The sequence below is a fragment of the Colletotrichum gloeosporioides genome, assembly GCF_011800055.1.
Source record: "Colletotrichum gloeosporioides strain Lc1 chromosome Unknown consensus_81, whole genome shotgun sequence".
In the NCBI taxonomy this organism is placed as follows: domain Eukaryota; kingdom Fungi; phylum Ascomycota; class Sordariomycetes; order Glomerellales; family Glomerellaceae; genus Colletotrichum; species Colletotrichum gloeosporioides.
In genome coordinates this window covers 346,236-366,822 of record NW_025544726.1, presented here as the reverse complement: position 1 = coordinate 366,822, position 20,587 = coordinate 346,236, and the positions used below count along the sequence as shown (strand labels likewise).

General features: G+C 54.5%; 6 protein-coding genes and 2 pseudogenes across 8 annotated transcripts; 7 read left to right on the top strand and 1 right to left on the bottom strand.

Annotated features, from left to right (window-relative positions):
- Positions 1–259: 259 nt before the first annotated feature.
- On the top strand, positions 260–1,989 carry GCG54_00001127 (annotated as a pseudogene). The gene is given in 4 exon segments: positions 260–936; positions 982–1,071; positions 1,087–1,353; positions 1,603–1,989. Coding segments are annotated over 4 exon segments (1,421 nt in total).
- An 828-nt stretch (positions 1,990–2,817) lies between these two features.
- GCG54_00001126 (uncharacterized protein) lies at positions 2,818–3,090 on the top strand (the record flags this gene model as incomplete). The annotated part of the gene is made up of 1 exon (XM_045401251.1): positions 2,818–3,090. The coding sequence occupies one exon, from the start codon at positions 2,818–2,820 to the stop codon at positions 3,088–3,090; it is 273 nt and encodes a 90-aa protein (XP_045259176.1).
- A 669-nt stretch (positions 3,091–3,759) lies between these two features.
- Positions 3,760–4,764, top strand: GCG54_00001125 (Short-chain dehydrogenase TIC 32; the record flags this gene model as incomplete). The annotated part of the gene is made up of 1 exon (XM_045401250.1): positions 3,760–4,764. One exon carries the CDS (start codon positions 3,760–3,762, stop codon positions 4,762–4,764), a length of 1,005 nt encoding a protein of 334 aa, XP_045259175.1.
- Positions 4,765–6,251: 1,487 nt separating this feature from the next.
- GCG54_00001124 (Interferon-induced GTP-binding protein Mx) lies at positions 6,252–8,888 on the top strand (the record flags this gene model as incomplete). The annotated part of the gene is made up of 2 exons (XM_045401249.1): positions 6,252–8,276; positions 8,331–8,888. The coding sequence occupies 2 exons, from the start codon at positions 6,252–6,254 to the stop codon at positions 8,886–8,888; spliced, it is 2,583 nt and encodes an 860-aa protein (XP_045259174.1).
- A 536-nt stretch (positions 8,889–9,424) lies between these two features.
- Positions 9,425–13,259, bottom strand: GCG54_00001123 (Glucan endo-1 3-alpha-glucosidase agn1; the record flags this gene model as incomplete). The annotated part of the gene is made up of 5 exons (XM_045401248.1): positions 9,425–10,328; positions 10,398–10,590; positions 10,641–12,397; positions 12,471–13,120; positions 13,176–13,259. 5 exons carry the CDS (start codon positions 13,257–13,259, stop codon positions 9,425–9,427), a joined length of 3,588 nt encoding a protein of 1,195 aa, XP_045259173.1.
- A 2,424-nt stretch (positions 13,260–15,683) lies between these two features.
- On the top strand, positions 15,684–16,583 carry GCG54_00001122 (uncharacterized protein; the record flags this gene model as incomplete). The annotated part of the gene is made up of 1 exon (XM_045401247.1): positions 15,684–16,583. One exon carries the CDS (start codon positions 15,684–15,686, stop codon positions 16,581–16,583), a length of 900 nt encoding a protein of 299 aa, XP_045259172.1.
- Position 16,584: 1 nt separating this feature from the next.
- Positions 16,585–17,047, top strand: GCG54_00001121 (annotated as a pseudogene). Its single transcript has one exon. A coding segment is annotated over exon 1 (463 nt).
- Positions 17,048–17,834: 787 nt separating this feature from the next.
- GCG54_00001120 (uncharacterized protein) lies at positions 17,835–19,547 on the top strand (the record flags this gene model as incomplete). Its single annotated transcript, XM_045401246.1, has 1 exon — positions 17,835–19,547. One exon carries the CDS (start codon positions 17,835–17,837, stop codon positions 19,545–19,547), a length of 1,713 nt encoding a protein of 570 aa, XP_045259171.1.
- Between the last annotated feature and the right edge of the window lie 1,040 nt (positions 19,548–20,587).

Genomic DNA, 20,587 nt, shown 5'->3' with positions numbered 1-20,587 from the left:
TGAGGCCCCGATCGGATCCCAGACTTCGGCCTCGGTCGAGGAGTTCTTAAACGCCCGTAATTGGCCCTGGAATCGTTCATGGATCCGCTGTAAAAGTGAGCATGTCAAAGATCCATGGTATCGCAATCGTGGAAATAATTGAAAGCGTAGTATACGAGCTCAAGGGCAATCACTAAAACGCGCCATGAAGTGTACTGAGCTCGGTATCATTAGATAGGCAGTTCTTTAGCGATCCATTGTCAACAAAATATTTTCCAAAATGCAAAAGACACCAAACCTGAGAATCACAAGCGTTAGCCTGCTTCTCTTGCTGCAGAACTCTGCAGCACTCTCCGCTGCTGTGGGTGCAAAGCCCTGGCTAGAGTGTCGCCGAATGCCACCTTCCAGCCAGGGTCTGCAGTTTACGGCTTCAATACACGTAAATCCTCGAAAGTCGCTTTCATTTGCATGCAACTTGGTAAACTGATTCTCTACGATGTAAAGATTCTCAACCCTGGCTGTATCTTCATCCCTACCTCAGCTCAACAGGTTACCATAGCTATAAGCGCAATCAAGTCCGTCAATGGCTCCTTCGCTGTCAGAGGCGGTGGTCACACGGCCATTCCGGGGGCGAATAGTATTGGCAGAGATATACTCATCGCCTTCTCCAACATGACACGAATGGAACTCTCCGCTGAATGCAGCCACGTCCGGGTCGGTCCAGGGCTGCGTTGGGGAGAGGTTTACAACGCCCTGGAGCCATACGATCTCACCGTCGCCGGCGGCCGCGTAGCGCCTGTTGGCGTGTCTGGGCTATTGTTGGCTGGCGGAATAGGCTTTTACAACAACAAGTACGGCTTCTCAGCCAACATGGTCAGCAGCTATGAGGTTGTCGTCGCTGATGGAAGGTTCGTGAACGTGACTTCTTCCAGTAAGTATAGTGACCTCCTCTGGGCGGTGAGCATCCTCCGAGAAACCCGCGGCAGAAGTCAAAGCTGATAGTACTCTCAATTGAAAGGAGGCGGCTCCAACTTTGGACTCGTCACATCATTCGAGCTTCAGACCATACCTAGTTCAAGAGTCTTTGCGGGCGTTCTGTGATTCAAGTCTTCGCAATTCGAAGCCTTCTTCAAGGCTGTCGCTGCATACTCCGCGGACATCTTCGACGCAAAGTCACGCATTATCCACACGGTAGGGTTTGCCAGAGACGACGTCACAGACAATATCTCCACCTTCGCGTATGTCGTGTTATTCTACGACGATCCGGATGAGGCGGAGCCTGCGATCTTCCGCCGTTTTCTCGAGATATCCAATGTTGGCAACACGCAGAGCCACCAGACTGTCACAAATTCCGCTTTCGAGACTGGAAAGTCAGTCATGGATGGCCCGAGTGATATGCTTACCGGTGGAACGATCGCGTCAACGGATTTTGAAGGACTGCTTGCCGGCGTTCAGCTCATCAGCGAGATCTTCGAAGAAGCGGTAAGATCGATCCAGGCATAAGTTCCTGCGAGCACCTTCGCATCCACGGAGGTGTACTTTCAGCCCCTGGGCCGAGATTTCATCATCGCTTCACAAAATAACGGTGAAGGTGGAGGGCCCCTGTCGCTGGACGTGTCCCAGGGCACCTATGTCGTCTACGCTATTGCGTTGACCTGGGTCAACTCTCGGCACGACGAAGTCATTTCCGCCTGGATGGAGAAAACAGTCCAAGCAACCGACAGCGCCACGGCTGAGGCGGGCCTTCACCATCCTTTCAGGTACATGGGCGATTCCACCGCTTTCCAGGTTGCTGAGTTCTTCAACAGCTATCCTCGCGGTGCTGCAGAGCAACTTAGCGATGTCGCACTGAAATACGATCCTGATGGATTCTTTCAGAACAACATGCCGGGTGGTTTCAAGCTATCCGCCTCGAAGATTTCCAGCAATGACGATGCGGTAGGTGTTGACGGAAGTGAGCCCTACGACGCCAGTGTGTTGGTGAATTTGGTCGTAAGGGAAGAGCCTTGAGGATACGTCTTCATGATATCAAGGCTAAAAAAGTAGTCATCTCAAAAAGACCGCCCGCCATACGCGAATGAAATATAGGAGACGTAAGATGCCAAGCCAACATCGACCAAAATCCCCATCACCGTCAGCAAAAAGACCCTGCGTAAGCGAGACCCTTTTCAGACAACCAGCCAGTGAACATCTTAGAAATCAATTGCCCCTAAAATGCAGTGCTGCTGGCAACACCCGCTCGCCGATGCGCCTGAAGCGTGGTCTTTTTAGCAGCAATCACCCCTGTCGACCATGTGCCCCCTTTCCCAGAGACTTTGGTGCCTGCACTAGCCTACGGCTCCAGGGGACTTTTTACACATGTCGGGTTCTTTTGGACATTCGAAATACTGCCTACCAAAAAGACCGCTTGAGGATGGCTTTTGGAGAGGGTGGAACATGGGTATTTTTGATGACGACGCTTGCATTTGGAAATGGGTTGGGAATGTTTTCGCTGTTTGACAGAGGACATGATTTTGTATTTTTGTCCGCGTGAGGAAAGAACCGCAAAAATACCCATGTGGGGAGCGTGTGGTGGCGGAGGAGTTTGACTCCTCGTCACTGAGGATTGACGCTCCTCGGCGCATGAGGATCGCGACCACCGCGGCGGTCTTTTTACGACCTTTCGAATGCCTGTGAGGATTTGGAAATGGTGTATAAGAGATCGATGAAGGCCAAGGAAAAAAGCTTCTAGTCTTCAATCTCTCATTCACTACTCCCATCAGATATCGATAGAGCCAGATCATCTACAATTTTGGCCGTCGCTTGAGACCCATCCCATTACTTGCATCCGTCGCAAAGATGTCTTCCCAACAGCCCAACCAATACACCACCCAATACGTCTCCGTCCCGCGCCAGCACCAAGGTCAGACGACGACACATTTCACATATCAACACCAAGGCGGCTCGGCTACGCTGAACACCTGGCTCTCCCAGGACGAGTCCGTGAGTCCGTACCACAACATCGGGGCCTACCGGCCGGTCACCGGCTCCGGAAGTGGGGCCAACGCATGGGGCGCGGCACCGGGTAGCAATGGAGCTACGCGGGGCAGCGGCCAGGGCCGCAGGAACTGATCCTGGCAAGAGAGCTTACGAAATTGACGAATGATGTATGAGAGAAAGGTTTTTTGATCGCTCAGAGGATCACATCGGAGCATGGGGGCTAGCATGGAGCAAGGCGCGGGATGCGGGATGCGGGACATGCGGCATATGCGGCCGCCGTGGGGCCGCACGCTTGGGGGAGGCAACTGGAGACCAACAAATTTTGGCGTTATCGGGAGTCTTTTAGAGATAATACAAGGATCGTTTTCAATCTTACCCGAGTTATTTGTGCTCACAGGCAGGCTTCCTCAGAATTGTGAAGTGGTAACGCCGAAACAGCAGCAACTTAGGTGTTGCCGCCGCTTATGGCCGCTAACTCCGCATGCTTCGACAATGAGCCATAGAGACCAACCACTCAAAACTGAGCAGACCCGAAAGACCTATCCACCTTGCAGCGCCACAAGACTTTGCGATGTGGATAGCGATGCTGTCTGAGCGTTTTCCGAGATGTGGATAGGAGCCATGATACGACATGCCATATGTAAGACCATCGCAGACGATGGACTGGGATGGGTATAAAGAGACAGCCAAGATCGACTGATTGAAAGCAAAGAGACATCACCAGGTTGTTCATCTGCATCTCAAGTCACTGCGCCAACTTACACTTCACAGACCTACCTTGGCCTCATCACCACTTACACCATGGCACCGACCTACGACAACACCACACGCGCCAGCGAGCTGGTGCCCACTTATGCTCCTTACATCGCCGGAAAGACTATGCTCATCACCGGCGTCTCTCCTGGGAGCCTCGGTGAAGCATTCGTGAAGCAGGTGGCAGTCGCCAAGCCATCGACTTTCATCCTCGCAGGTCGCAACCTATCCAAGTCCCAACCGCTCATCAACTTCCTCACTTCATCGCACCCGGACATCACCGTGAAGCCACTCACCTTGGACCTCACCTCCTTCGCCCAAGTCCGCGAGGCCGCGTCCCTCGTCAACTCCTGGCCAGACGTCCCTCACATCGACCTGTTAGTAAACAACGCCGGTATCATGGCCGGCCCGTACGCCCTCACCGAAGACGGCTTCGAGTCGCAGTTCCAAACAAACTACCTCTCACACTTCCTCCTCACAAACCTCCTCATGCCCAAGATCCTCGCCTCCCCGGACCCGCGCATCATCAACATCAGCAGCGGCGCGCACCGCCTCGGGCACATCCGCTGGACGGACTACGCCTTCGACAACGGCGCCAACTACGACTGCTGGGCGGCGTACGGGCAGTCGAAGACGGCCACCAGCCTGTTCGCGGTCGCGCTGGCCGGCAAGCTCGGGGCGTCGCGGGGCCTGCATGCGTTCAGTCTGTGCCCGGGCTTCGTGAACACGAACCTCCTCAGCGCGGCGCACGGGGCGGACGACATCCCCGCGCTGCTGGAAGGTTTGAGGCGGGTGGACGCGGTGATGGGCACAAAGTATCTCTGGGGCATGGGCGGCATCGCGCCCAAGGATATGGACCAGGGGGTCGCGACGCATGTTTATGCGGCTTTTGACCAGGAGCTGAAGCAGGAGAGGAACGGGGAGTACCTCAACCACTGCCGCGTCGCGGATCCGTATGAGGAGGAGGTGTACTGCTGGGCGACGAGTAAGGTTGACGCGGACATGCTGTGGAGGTTGAGTGAGAAGCTTGTTGGGCAGGAGTTTGGATATTGAAGCGGGCAAGTCGGAGAGGTCGGCACGGCCCTTTTGGAAACGGTCAAGTTGGCGTGCAGACAGATGTAGTTTCACGGCGGCTGCATCGTTGGTGAAGCACTTCTGAGATGAGAAATGAAGTCATTGTTGGCGTTGATGGACGTGCGCGGGTGAAGACAAGTGAACGAGTGATGTTGTGTTGGGAGAGACAGAGGCACAGCGAGGAGCTCGAAAGTCGGAGACCGAAGCACTCGCCACAGCTGTATCCCACCAGCCACAGATCTGCACCAGCCACAGCATCCGCCCGATCTAGAACAACATTAGTCATTCGTGGCTTTCCCCGGTCTGCACCGCCACAGCCATCCCCCAATTTCCACTTAATTGTTCTAAAAAGACTCCGCCCATCTTCCAACTTGCACAAGTGGCGAATTCCAAGCCCAAGTCCCAAATACCGGCACGGCACCGTTGTCCCTTGGCGCTCGGTTTCTCGCTCCTCAACAGCTCCTTCATTCGCTCAAAATGCCAGCCATCGGACGGATGATTGGGCAACGAGTGGCCTCCGACGCGTACGCCTCGTCATGCGAACCGTTTCCTGCGCCTACTGCCTGGTACAGGACAGAGACAGACACACACACACATACAGAGCAGAGAGAGAGGGACGACTCAAGTGCTAGTCAAGCCAAGCGGGTGCTGCGGAGAGCAAAAATGAGGCTGTGCAACGCCGGACAGCCGACGTCATTCGTCCGACATGCCCAACATCAGCTCGTTTGGGTCTCACGTCCCCCCTCCATCCCCGAAAGTCTGTGGCTTTGCCCTTGCGCAGGACATGGATGAGCTTCGGTCTCCCCACGTCTTCATTGATGTTTCCCGGGATTGTTCAGTGTCAATCTCGGATGTTTGCTGGGCCTCTGCCGAGTGGCAGGATTGACGGCACCTTATTGTATGCACAAAGGGCCTGAACATACGCCTACAGGCTGCCTCAAGCCAAGCAATATCCATGGAGGAGAGAAATGCTAATCGCTGCATATTCCTGCCACCGCACCAGAGGTGGCAACCTGGTAGGCGAAGCTTTTGCTTTTCTCCACGTTGCCGGTTGGCCACTGGTATGTCATGGGAGCTTACGACGCCAGCCTTGCGACGACTGAGAGGCCAGATCCAGGCACCCGTTCATAGCCATTGGAGAGGTGCGCCCCCAACCTGGCACATGTGATGTTCGGTCCAGACGCAAGTGTCTCTGGGCTGCGTAATTATACATAAGCTTAAGCTAGGCATTCTCCATCATAAACCGGCTTCTCTCTTTAAAAGGCTTGCTGCCGCTTTCTACTCTCAGACCTGCGGCGCTTTTGCTCTACGAAACTGCTTCTTACACACATACGCACACTCTCCCCATACGCATCGCTTCTAACATACATCGTTGCATGACACTTATGGGATCATTGTACGAAGAATCTCCAGCAGGCCGTGACTATCGCTCAGCAGCTAACGCCTCCTTCAGGCCCGAACGCGAAATGGCTCCGACCATCGACTCGGCGCTGGGGACGGCGGACATGGCCAATGAGCAGCGCGGCCTGCTCGAGCTCATCGACAAGCTGCAGTTCGCCCAGCTCGACAATGTCAAGCTGCCGCAAATCGTCGTCGTCGGCGACCAGTCTGCCGGCAAGAGTTCCGTCCTCGAAGCCATCACGGGGACGCCATTTCCTCGCGATGCTGGCGCATGCACGCGCTTCGCGACCGAGATCCGACTGAGGCGGTCCGCCGAGGCGACACTCAATGTCTCCATCATTCCCGACAAGAACCGCAATTTCAGGGAGCAGGAGAGGTTAAAACAGTTTGGCGGCGCGGTGGACACCGACATGTCGTTTGAGTCGCTCATGAGGTCGGCCGTGGAGCTGATCGCACCCAAGAACATCCCCGGCCGCTTTGCCGCCCGCGATATCTTGGTGGTAGAGAAGCGCGGGCCGGACATGCCTCTCCTCACACTGGTCGATCTTCCCGGTCTCGTCAAGAACGCCAACAACGACCAGTCGATGGACGACATCAAGACCATCGAGACGCTCTGCGACCGCTACATGAAGTCCTCACGCACCATCATCCTCGCTGTCGTCGGCGGAAACACCGACTACGTCCAGGCGCCCATCCTCACCAAGGCGCGCCATTTCGACCCCTCCGGCAGCCGCACAATTGGCGTCCTCACCAAGCCCGACCTCTGCGAGTCCATCGGCCTCGAAGACAAGTTCATCGAGCTCGTTCAGAACAAGGACAAGCAGAACTACTTCAAGCTCGGCTGGTATGTCCTGCTCAACCCAGGCCCCCGCGACGCAGGCCAGCCGTGGCCCTCCGCCCGCGAGCGCAGGCAGCGCGAGGAGGAATTCTTCGGCCGCGGCAAGTGGCGCGCTCTCCCCGGGTCGATGTGCGGCGCCGGCGCGCTCAAGCAGAAGCTCTCCGTCCAGCTACAGCGCCACATCGGCCGCCACGTCAAGACGCTGCGCAAGCAGATCCAGAATGCCCTCGACGACTGCGACGCCGAGCTCAAGAGCATGGGCACCGGCAAGGACACCGTCGAGGAAATGCGCATCGAGCTCGTCGAGCTCTTCTCCGCGTCCAAGGAGCTTGTCATCCCCGCTGTGTACGGCTTCTACAAGAACCCGCCCGGCAAGAACTTCTTCCGCGCAACCGCCGACCCGCGCGGCACGCCCGCCCAGAACCTGCGCGCCCGCGCCATCGAGGAGAATGAGAAGTTCTCGCACCGCATCCGCCAGAACGGGCGCAAGTTCGGCTTCGCCTCGTCCACGGACCCGCGCTCGCCGACGGGCCCCGACGGCAGCGTGACCGTCTCCGACAGCGGCAAGCGCGACTTCGTAACCAAGGAGGTCGAGATGCTGCTGCGGCAGATCCGCGGCTCCGAGTTTCCGATGGATCCGAAGCCGCGCGCCGTGTACATGCTCTTCCAGAGCTACTCGGAGAACTGGCCGCGGCTGGCGCAGGAGCACAAGGACAACCTTGGCGTGGTGTGCAACGAGTTCCTGAGCGAGGTCATCGACTTCGCGTGGCCCGGGCGCATGCACGATCCCCTGCGCTACAAATTCCTCGACCCGCAGGTGAAGAAGCTGATGGCGAGCGCGCAGGAGGAGCTCGAGCGCCTGACGCAGGACATGAACCTTGAGATCCAGCCGTACGACCCCGAGTACGAGGAGCGGCTGCGCAAGTGGCAGCTGGAGGCGACCAAGGACGGCGGGCGGTACACGGAGGCGCAGGAGGTGTGTGAGAAGATGTTGATCTTTTACGAGCTCGCGGCCAAGACGTTCATCCGCAACACGATCACGCAGGTTGTGGAGCGGCACTTGCTGCAGGGCATGTACAGTATCTTCAACTCTGTGGAGATTCTAAGCATGCAGAATGAGACGGTCGAGGGTATCGCTGCGGAGAACAAGGAGACCAGGGATCGCAGGATGACGCTCAAGGCGCAGAAGGTCGCCATTGAGGAGGCCAAGGACATTTGCGCCAACCTGGCCATGAGGAAGGAGTTGAGGATGGTAAGTCAATGTCTCTCCCACAGTTCACGCGCGATGATGCTAACTGGGTCACAGTACGCCGACGAAGACCGCGATTTAGAAGAAACTTCAGACGAAGAGGACGAGAAGCCTCGCGAGCGCGAGCCAGCACGCGAGACGAGCCGCAAGCCAGTCTCGACCCCCGCGCCCGCGCAAGCACCGCCCACCGCACCAGCCCACCGCCCAACCCGCTCCCGCGATGACCGCGAACGTGAGCGCCCAGCCGCGACGCCCCAACCAGAGCAGCAGCAGCCCGCGGCCCCCAACGGCAACTACACCTACGCGGGCCACCCGACGCCGGTGCAGACAGCGCGCCAAGAGGCCCCGCGCACCAACACGTCGACCTCGGAATGGGACGAGGAGTACTACCGTGCGCCCGCCCAAGCTCCTCCCGCGGTGGCGCCGCCCCCGCCTCCCAGGCCGCAGAAACTTAGGACGGAGGAGGGCCTCGCGCCTGAGGCGGCGTCGTCGTATGTCCAGCGCTCGCCGAGCTCGATCGGCGAGCAGCAGAACGGGTATTATGGGCATGAGCAGGAGTATGCGCCGAGCTCGGGCAGGAGGGTGACGGCGAAGAAGCTTTTTGGTAGAGGTTGAGTGATGGATTTGATGAGCGGCAGGATTGGATTGGGCGGTACTGGCGTTTGAGCTTGCTTTGTGTTGGTTGGGTTTCTCCTGTCTGGGCCATAGAGAGGTCTTTTGAAGAGAGATGTTGGGATATGTCCATGCTGGACTAGAGGAGCATTTGTCAAGATTAGATAGTTTGATACCATTATATGAAAGACTTCTTCTTATCCTATCAACGAAAGTTGTTCGACAAATCGGTAGTAAGTATGCAGTCGCCAAGGTGTAGTACTCTTTTATCGACGCGAGACCCATTACATCAATGGCCACTACGATGACACATCCATACCACTAGTTTCGCTGCTCCATTAGATCCAACACTATTACATGGAGTTATTACCGTTCTTTATTTCAAAACACGATTCATTTCTCACAGTGACACAGGGCTATTTCTCTATCTTAGATAATTACCTAGTAGGTATACACAACGCTCATCATCATCCCATTTGACCAACAACCCCGTCAAATGATTTCAGACTGCGCATACCGGTTGTGCTTACAGAAGTGAACTAGAAAGGGTTTGTGATGTTCCTCGTCAGAACAGTCCCGTTCCCAAACACTGTTCCACTTCTCAAGACATCCACTCGCCAAGGATCAAAGTTCGGAGGTGGGTTGTCAATCCGAGTGCCGTTCGCAAAGATGATCCCATTCCACGGCGCCGCCAACCTCTTGCCCGACTTCTTGACTAGCGGATTCCGCCGCTTGCTGACGTAGCAATTCTCGCTGACCATGTAGAGATTCAACCCCAGCGCCAACGTCCGCAACTCGGCCGCTCGATTGTTCGCCGTGTGGTCTCCCGACACACGCATCCCGATGTAGTCCATCAGCATCACGGTCGGAAACATCTCCGGGGTCATCTCCGCCACCCCGCCGTAGTACAACATCGGCGTGGTGAGGTAGTTGGCCAGGTTCTCGAGCGTGTAGAGCAACGCATACTCGTGGGGTGCATTCAGAACCCACTGCGACACGAAGAAGTCACCTCCTTTCGACGGCTCGAGGCGCCTGCGCTCTGCGGCGTCGAAGCCTGAGACCTGGTAGGCGAGCAGTTCCGCGGGCGTGCTGCCCATGTCCTCTTCCCAGCGGTCGGTGCGGTCCATGTGCTTTCCCGCGAGGAAGATGCCCGACGCCGGGTCGTCCTGCGGGATCCCCGAGTCGACGCCAAACTGATCGAGGATAATGGCCACGCAGCCTCTGCCGTCGTTCTGCTCCATGAGCTCGCCCATGACCCGTTCCTGCAATCTGGTCGCTTCGGTCAGGCCGCGGCAGCGGTTATCGATTCCGCGCAGCTTGTCAAAGAATTGGGCCATTTCATTCCCGTTGAAGGGATGGCCACCACCGAACAGGCCGCCCCGGAAGGAGACCATGTCTCGCATCCACAGGAAGACGACCTCACCAGGATTGCTGGCGTAGAACCTTGGAAATGTCAGTTCAACAGTCGTGGGAGCTGATGAAGATGATGTGGTGCTCGTGGGAATAACTCACGCGTTGATGTCGTCAATAACATCTTGCAGCGTAACCCCTGAGGCTCCTACGATTACGGTCGCTCGCGGATCGGACACGTGGAAGATGTGAAACTCGTCATCCGCGAGAGCTGGTCGAAGATCAAAGTAGCGGGCACCAAGCGCCAGTTGCCCCGCGATGCCATATGCCTGGGTCTGGGTATCCCTGTCGATGCCTGGGGGAATGAATATTAGAACAGCATCTCTCCAGAAACGGTATACTCACCGCCCCATTTGTACTTCCCAATCCCACTCATTCCAGCATCATGGGCCCCCGGCATAATGACGTGCTTCACAAGCCTTGACTTAATGTGTTCCTGGATGGAATTCATCCAAGCCACAGGTGAGCTATCCAGGGTAAGAGAATGATGGTACCCGTAGTTCTCGCTTCCTGTAATCACGAATGTGACAGACACCTCGGTTTCTGGGACCTCGTATTCCTTGACGCCTAGTCCCCATCCGTCCAGGTCAACAACGAACCGTATGGGCCTGTCAGCGGGATAATGAGTCGTGCACCTGATGCGGAACTCATGGTTCGTGCCCGCGACTTCAAAGTACGCCTCGCCGTTGTCGTCAGCTCTGCTTGAGCCTGAAGTTGCCCACCGGGCCTTGTTCTGACGGGACTGCCCCGGTGGGATATCATCAAAGTCAGCAGCCACCTGGTAGTAGTTGGAGCGGTCCTTCATATAGCGGAAGGTGTACGGCGTGAGGTTGACGATTGTGATGTAGTGGATGTTCGAAATGGGCATCGGGTATGCAGCGTGCTGAACGGCAGGCATTGTCCTTTCACGCCACGTGTTGTCTCTGACATCGCACCTGTCTCCTTCGTCTATGGGATAGTCCAGACGGCATGCGTCTGGGGGACAGTACCCGCGCGAGCAGGCAAACTGGCACAGCCCAAAGTCCTTGATCTTATTCACTGGGTCGCCAGTCGTATCCTTGATCGGCGGTGGTTCATTCAGCCCGCCCTTGTCAGAACACGTGCAGACGCCCCGGGGACAGAACCCAAAGTTGCACGCATATTGACACAATCCGCTGAGGCCGTTGTCCGAACTTCCCCCGGTACATGCAGGAGGAAGAAACTCGGAGACAGTGGGATTTTTGATGGGCTGCTTGCTTGTGCTGCAAGATTCCGAAGGGCAAAAGCCGCGAGGGCATGACCACCCACAGAGACCCGTGTAGCTCTCACTCTTACCCGCAGCTGGGAAGCCTGCTGGGCCTGTGGTAGGAGGTTCAGAGATTGGCGCGCCGATAGCGAGACACTGGCATGCTGAGACGGGGCAGTAGCCGTACTTGCAGGTAAACTCGCAGAGCTTGGTGAACCCAGTCGCGCCGGTGCCCTTGATGCATTTTTGCTCGTCGCGTGATAAAGCCGGCGTGGCGGAGATGGAGCCTGCTGCCATCGCACTCCCAACCCACGCATTCCAGTTGGTGAGACCGCCTTCTGCGCAGTTGTCTGTGATGGAACCCCCGTCGATGGTGGCGATGTTCGTGCCGCCCCTCTGAAGAGAGATGGAGACCGAACCCCTGCCTTGAAATGGCACACTTCCGTGGTAGACGCCGATGCCACCGTCCGGGACGGACGTCCAAGTTCCGGCCTGGGAGGTTCCCCCGACGTTGACAGTAACGTCTGCATGCGAGCCAAGCACAGCCGAAAAGAAGACCCTGTCTTGCATGACTTCGGCCGGCGAGAACTCCAGCTGCAACTGGCTGGCGGTATTACCGGATGTCTCGCCATCACCACACGTAGCTGCAGGGGTTGTTCTGAACCATCCCATGATGCCCTCCTGGGTCACAGTTGCTTTGCCGTTCTTGTAGTAATCGATCCAAAAGGGGAGTGTCATCCTCCAACCGTCGTGGGGCATGTCCCGTGCGAAATTGAAAGGGGCTTCGCCCGTGACAAAGGCTTCCATGGCGTTAGGACGAAGAGGGCCGATGTGATGGGATTCTCCGTAGTCGTTCCAGGAAATGATTTCAACGTAGCTAAGAGGTCAAGTATGTTAGCTACCACCCGGGGGAAAAAGGTATGCGAGAAATCAACGAAAGAGAAACATACTCTGGCTGGTTGTAGACAATTTGAATCCAGCGTTCGTGCCACAGGTCGTCTCCGCGCCATAACCAATTCTTTTTATAGCCAGGGAGATTCGTATAGAACCAGGGCGACGCAGGCATCATGTAAGGCTTACTGGTGTCCTCATCCACTCTCAAATACTGGTAATATGAAGCATCCACATATGTATCCATGTTAGTGTTTCCCCAAGGCCAGGCAGCCCAGTTGAAGAGACCGTCAGCGACTCCTCCCGCTAGCTCTGCTGCTCTCTTGGCTCCCTTTGAGGACCAATCGGGCATGAAGAAGCAGGGAAAGGAGCGCTTGATGTCGACCCAATCTGAAGCCTGTTCGGGGCCTTCGAAAGTGGACACAAGCGGTGTCCCATCGCTATGCTTGAAGTATTCCGGCCGGGTGGCGTATCTCTTCAAGAGGGTGAGAACCTCATCCTTAGGCCACGGGCCCCCGCCGGCGTAGTCGAAGGAAAAGATGAGCTTGAAGCCCATGTCGCTGGCCACCTCAAATACGTTCTCCAGCGACACAGCGTTCATGGGCTCGCCGTGGGCAATGTTGAGGGCGAATCCGTCAATGTGGGCCTCTTGAGCGAGACGGATGTCGTCACGCCAGGTGGCAGGAGAATATCTCCCGGTGTTTCCAACCTGTTTGCGGTCAGTAGTGCTCTAAGGAAGTGACAGCTTGCCGGGAGTATCGTACCATGAAATGCGCAAATACCGCTTTGGCTTGCACATGGCAAGTGCTTGCGAGAATCGCCAAAGGTGCGAGGATTGGAAACCTCATGATTGCTGATTGCGAGTGAGTCGCGACAAAGAGCTACAAAGGCAGTTACCATATCCGATGCTTCATGTCGCAGAAAGCTGTTCCTTAGTTTATAAGTACTTCGCTCAAACCTTATCGCGACACGATTCCGGGCAAAGTCCATATTAGCGTAATCGCGTGAGAAAACTCCTTCGAGTAAAATGTCTCTGCCTATTATTCCGCACACGAGATACCAATATTGGATGTCATTAGATTGCCAAGACACAGAAGATCTTTTTCGATACTCAGCGACACCCTCGCCACCGTGACTTCTACTGTCAAGCCAAACCTGTATGGAGTCATGAGAGTGAGATTGGGGTCAAAGTGCCAAATGGAGGTTGAGGTGCGATGCTTTCCTACGGCACGGGTTCTGAATGACTTGTGGTGTGGACGGCAAAAGCTACTGTCCTCTGATGAAGTTGAAATACGGCTTTCCTCTTTCCGCAGGAGGTCGGAAATACCTCGCCCTGCAGGGCTAGCCCTTGCAATTCTCGGAGCGGCTGGACCGTGACATCTGACAACATGACCAGGGAGTCTTAGGCAGCCAAATTAGAGACTGGCCATCATCTGCGTCCATGTATGACTTCTGTTCGCCAGGCTGGATCAGTGTTCTCCGACAAAGTTCCTTGATTACGGCTGCTGATCAGCCTTTGCAACTTCAGCGATTAAGAGAAAATTCAACGATTGTAGATAATACTGGACAGTCCATGGACTTCATTTGCTCTATTTTTGAGCGGCTTATTTTATCGCCCCCGGCTGTTGCCAGATATCAGCTAAATACAACCCAGCGGAGGGACGGTGGAAATTTTGGTCTATTAACCTACCGAGCTCTCAACCTAGGCTGACATTGGTCCATCTTTCCAGGGGTGAGCAGCAGGCACCCGTGGATCTTGCCGAGCCGAGAAAAATGCTTATTATGAAGCTTGTCTGATGCAGATCTTGGCATCGGCTGCAGGGGTTCGTTAAGGAAAACCCCGGATAGTTGAGTTCTACTGTCCACACTGCAGATATGCAGAGAGGGTTCAACAACGGACCTACTGGTTCTTCCTTACCTACTCTGGTAATACGTATAGTCGCCCTACTCGATTTCCCACCCTTCTTGCGAATTAAATCCAATTCTTGCAATCCTTCACTGTCAGCTTACCGAACCAAACGGGACGAACGGCCGAGCGGCACAGCAAACGTTGGTGGCATAACTTTTACTGAAGTTCCTGCCAAACCATGCACCGCTTCCCCAAGATTGGAAGGTCATTAACATGCCTGCTAACCCAGTCACATGGGGGAAGGTTTCGATATTATTTGATACCATCTCTGGAGCCTATCTGGGCAGCACTTTGTCGCGTGACGATGCCTGCATTGACACCCCGTACGACAGGCTTGGTATCTCTCGTTGTCGTCGTTGTCCGGAATCCTCCCCTCGAGTTTCCGTGAGGGCGGAAATTCAAGCGGAGTTCCACAATGGAACGTTCAAGAAGGTTGCAGTGTCTAAAAGGCGGGCCTAAATCAAAACCATGCTTCGTTTTCAGAATTGACTCATGTTACCTTGATGAGGGAGAAGAATCGAATAACTAGATTAGCAGTTGCTTACGCACAAGGAAAATCTACAGTCAATATTTCATTCCGCACCTCATTACCTTTGCATCCACACCTAACTCACCTTTCTAAGCATCTGAGTCCTCGATTCTGAAACTGTCAAGCAGCTTTAGGTGCCTAAGACATGGCATCTAAAAGCACAGCGCCGTTTCCGTGGATTCGTCTTCCATTAGAGCTGAAGCTCATGGTCCTAGAAGAACTATGGCAACTAGGCCCTACTGCTGGGAAGAATTCTTTTACACGCTGGTCTACAGTATCGATGTATTGGTATAAGTTTTTCACCTCTCGGCTCTGGAGAACAATAAAGCTCAGGTCAGACATGCCATTTGATATGAAGGACTTCAAAATATTTACCACGCACTCGAAGAAAGTTTGGGTAAGAAATATTTCACTGCATGTGAGTTTGCAAGAGTGCCAACAATGCGGCCACGAAGAAAGCGCGGAGACCAAGGCAGATAGCAATAAGATTTTCTCCAACAGCCTTCTAAGCCTTTTAAATGTGCTCTCTAGTTGGCCTGGGAAGGTACAGGGTCCAGAAGCCGACGTCATGCTAGAGCTCAGCGCTAGCTCTCCGAGCGATCCCATGCATCATCAGACATCTTTTCAGGATCATGAGCGCCAGGTCATCGCCCAGTCCCCTGGACACTCGAGACTGAATGCCAAGAAGCGACTTCTAGGCCAGCTTCTTGAACTCCGACTAAGTAGATTTGGTCTTCCAGAGGTTACTGTGATCACCTTTGTTCTTTTGCCTGCTCTCACGGCTTCTGTCCAATCGACGTATGCTACTGTTCTGCACAGGGAGCGCTCAATCTTATGGAGCCTACGAGCAAAAGCAACGCCAGGACTCTAGACGGTGCCGCCGATGACCACGGTTTATGCGCGTTTACTTGCGCGCGTGGGTACTGCCCGTCACTCTGCGCTGATCCAGACTTGGGCCAGGCAACAGATCTCTGGCAGGCTGGCTACTTTGTCCCAGAGTACAGCATCGAAGAGGACGACGTCTTTCCCAGCATTCTTTCCACCGACACTACGTGCGATCCGAGTGTTAGGCCCCAAACTCTCGATGATTTGGTCAAGGTCATGAATGACGATACTTACAACCCTGTCTGCCGAAACCTTTGGGCCCTTCGCATACTTTCCGACTCTCTTGACAGCTTTCAGGCGGACTACACGGACGCTCTCAGTGGATACGATTCCGTGTTCGGCTGCTACGTCGACTACGTCAAGGAGTCAATCAACCCCCAGCTCACATCATACATGGACTTCGACACCGGGGCAGGTAACAAGTTCTTTACGTGCTCTTGGACCGTCCAATCCAGGACAAGAGAAGGTCCTTGCCCGCCGGCGGACAAGTTCTGGCAACAGCAAGCGTCTTGGTCAGTGACGTATACTTTGTCTGATGCGGATGGCTTCTACGCCGCCGTCGAAAAAGATCTTGGCATCGAGAAGGACTGGATTTCCTTTGGCAACTGGCAGCAGACGCCAGACAGCGAATGCGCCGATGCGCCAGACTGGCGCCCCAAAACACCCAAGATTAGCTGCCGCAATCAGCTTCTCTACAAAAAGGGTATCCCGGTCAGCAGCAACAACGTCAAGGTGTCAAACCCTAAGGACGTTATTGAGGCGGCGATGCCGTCGATCAGCGACTTATCCATGCGCGTCTTGAATATGTACGTGATGGCAGGCCTTGGCTACGCGGAGGATAACAGGTGACATGGTGACGGCCGTTGCTATGCCTGTGCTGATGCTTGAAGGCGTGATTGAGAACATGAAGCAGATCAAGAGTATTGGCGCCGAACAGCGTGAAAGAGAGAAAAAGACCCTTATTATAGAGGTTCTTTCTATCGTTCTCTTCGTCTTACCATTCGCAAGTGAGATCGTTGGAGCTGCGTTCGGGGGAGCTGCGATGGTTGCTCGTATCGCAACTCTGATTGGGGAGGTCGGAAACGCTGCCCTTACTATTGAGAGTATCGCCAGCGACCCTGTAGGCGCCTTTTGCCCTCCTATCGCTTCTCATTGGGCCCTATGGCGGCGCGTCGGGGCGAACGTCCTCACAGGCCATCGCTGAAGCGGCGGCGGCGAGAAGGGCTCTTTCCGGGGAGAAGATCTCGCTGTTTGGCCAAAGTTTTGTTGCCCAGGACGCAAAGATCCAAAAGATTGTAAATGTTTGTACCTAGACATTAGATAGGTCAGCTAAAGCAAAGTTTCGGCCCAGGAGAAGTCTGAAGATTGTGAGATGATGAGACAACAAGCTAATCTGCCGGGGCATTCAATCCCACTATTGACAACCCTTCACCACCGTTGTCGTCGTTGTCGTCGTCGTCGCTTCTATTGTTGTCGTCGATATCGTTATAGTCGTCCTCGTCCTCGTCCTCATCGTCGCTGTCACTACTATCGCTTTCGATAGTAGTAATCAAGTGCATAGGAAATGCCGCGCAGACGCAGGAAAATTAGTAGGCCTTCCCTTTTCCTGGGTGCCTGGTACCTTTCGGTGACTGTGCAGTACCTCGACAATCGACTTCCGAGCTTGTTGGACTACTGCGTAGATGATGACTAGGGTAGTTCGGCCCATCAGGTCATGCATTACCCCTGTAAACAAGCAGGGGTATCTGGACCTTTAGCAGGCAATGGCGCTCTCGCATTTAGTTCAAAAGGGTCGAACCTCCCAACGTGTCCTGCCGCTACTGATCACCAACCTCATTCTTTCAACTAAACAATACGCTATACTTTTCTCACTCTTGGTCACTTTTGAGCTGTATACATTGGCATGAAAACGTACATTCGGGCGTAAGAAAGATGTCCTTCTCTATCAGTCGTCGCTTCGCCGTTTCGAGACTCGCGCGCTGCACATCCTCGACGCAGCGTGCGATGACATTTTGCGGGCAGTCCCCGTGTAGCCAACATCGGACAGGCTGTGCTCTTCTGCCCTTTACTTTACGGCATCTACCCCCTTCCCTCAGACAGATGTCTACCTCGTCATCGAAAACAGCCAGCCACACAGGCGATGAGACGCCCGCCAAAGACTACAATGCGATGGACTTGGCCGCCTTTAATGGGAAGGAACTCCCGGCAGACTTCATTGACGTAGAAGATTGCTACATTGTTCATGGAATTCGACACCATGAGAACTTTGCGAGATCAATAGAGGTTACACAGCTCTGCTTGGAAAAGGGAAGAGAATTTGCTAGAGCCCGCAATGCGCGTCTCATCATGAGCAATGAGGTCCCGCAGATGTCTTCCGAGGTGGAGAAGCCGTACTGCATATGGTATCCTGACCTCGCCACAGAAGACACGTACAGATCCCTGGCTCAACGCTACCCAGACATGCGTTACAATGTCGGGCGTGCTTGTGCTGTTGCGGGATACAAGGCGCTTTACGACGAACTTGACCTGTTACCAGATGTGTCCATCGCCGAGGAAGCCCGAGACAATGGCCATATGGATATATTCGACGCTATTGTCAACCAACCCGTGAGATACGCTGTTATGAATGACTACACGCGAACCGTCGAACTGGAAAATCCCAGCGCCGGAGTCTGCCTTAACGGCGATGCTGCTGTCCGGTCCTCACTAGCACGCCCAATGCCCAAAAAGAAGTTCAACGTCACCCGTACTGATGGTCACTATTTCGATATACAAGAAGACAAGAATGCCGGACCATCATCGTGGCCGACACCCGAGTGCTCAACACTCGAGGCCCGCTTCACCGAGCTCGCCTACATGCCGCTGCCTCGCGACCTTCCAGCTCTCAACAAGGACATCCTCATCCTTCTAGCCGCGTGGGATGGCAACGTCGAACGCTATTCGCGGCTGAGGCGGCCTGTGTTAGTTCCTAACGAACTGACAGCCGTCCTTCGCGGGGTGTACCACCATACTCCATTTGCACGATGGCTCTCTACATGCGTCGATGATATTGTCCGTCCTGAGACCACCCTCAGCGACCTCGTTTGGCAGGCTATTCACGCGCGTTCCATAATGAATGGGGATCTCTCGCGTATCGACAGCGAGACGGATGGTGAAACGCTTCCCTCATTATTCTGGTGGCCGCACCACCCTCACGAAACCACACTTCGCGAGCTCGTATGGAGGCGACCCGATCTTAGACACCAGGTGACTCTGGCATGTATCGCATCGAGCTACCATGAACTCTATAACGAGCTCACAGCCGGCACGGAACCGACGCAGCAGCAGCTGGAGATGGCTGTCCAGGTAATGAACCCCCACTACCGCGAAGACGTCCTTCGCCGCGCCGATGAGCACGGAGTCAAGTTGTTCCCCTATACAGGGAGTCACGACTGGGAACATACGCCTTGGCCGCATCCGACTCGCTGGTCGAGAAGTTACCTGCGACCTGACAAGGAGATATGGAAGGACGAATACACACCTCGCATGCCAAAGGAGCTTTTCAACCGGCCAGACGATCACGACCATGACTGGGATGAGTGGTGTTGGCTCGCCGGTGATCCGCTCAGTCTCGTCATGAACGAACAGATGGACGAGTGGATGTGTTTCATCAGCGGAACAGACGACGCGAGACGGAAGGCTGCAAAGCAAGCGAGTAGTCCAAGGAACCCTTGGTATCTATACTCTTCGGGGGAAGACAAACAACGTCGTTCGACCCCGGGGCCGGTGCCATCGCGCCCGAAGAGTTTCGATGATGAGGACTACTTTCCGTGAGTTTGCGCGGTGTCATGGGAACCGCTTGGATATCGGAGTAGTGGAATATTCGCCAAATAGAGCTGGCGGGCGGCCTGCGGCAAACGGCAATACTGGAAGGTGGCGGAATATCAAGTCACGGCAGAGTTTGCGAAAATGTACATATGAAAAATGAACCTAATTCTCTCCTCTAATCTTGTTACCCCCGAGAGATGCTCAGTGCTGTGTCTTTTGGTACTAAGAGGTTAAAGCTCAACATCAGTCACAGCCATGATCTCGCGGACAACGTCCAGGCTTCGAGCTTTGATGCTGTCGACTGCCGGTGATATTACTGGAATCAACAATCCCGGACTAGCCACTAAGTGGGATCTTCTTCCATTTTTTGATTGACCATCAAGTCCACTTGTCTCACATCGTTGGTTCTGCGGGTGATGTGGATAGATGATCCCCAGGTACAATGAATGAGCTGCGGGACATGCATAGGCGCAATACGACATAAAACATTGAACGAGTGCGCTATTCACTCCACATGAGTTAGAAGGGCAGAAATTCAAATCTGGATAGGAGAATTTGAATATTGGGTGGTACTAAGTATTATCGAGAACATGATGTGATGTTCCTAGGGTGATCATGATCGGTGTGCATACTGCTCAAAATTAGGTACCAACAAGCCGGGTTTACAGCTGGGCTAGCGTTCCTAGAATTTGCTAAACAGGTCACTCATCAACCCTTGAATGACAAAAGCTGACTTTGGAAGACGTCCAATACGCCTAGTTGTCGGCGTGAAATTGACAATGAAGCCCAAATCTGACGTACCAAATTTCACAGCTGACTGATTGGAACTTTTGGCTCATGTTCAAGCGTTTACCCGTTAGGGTTCACCGACATCTGATAGCCGTCCACTGGCTTCAGCGGTCAAACATTGACGCCGTTTGGCGACGCCACCACGAAGCTTATTCCCAGACGCCAGTCATCCAGCAGCGAACGCCAGCGGCCCGTTCATCGCTAGTGTTCAGCCCTGTACTCGTCACAGGTGGTCCAACATTGCACCGGTCCTGCGT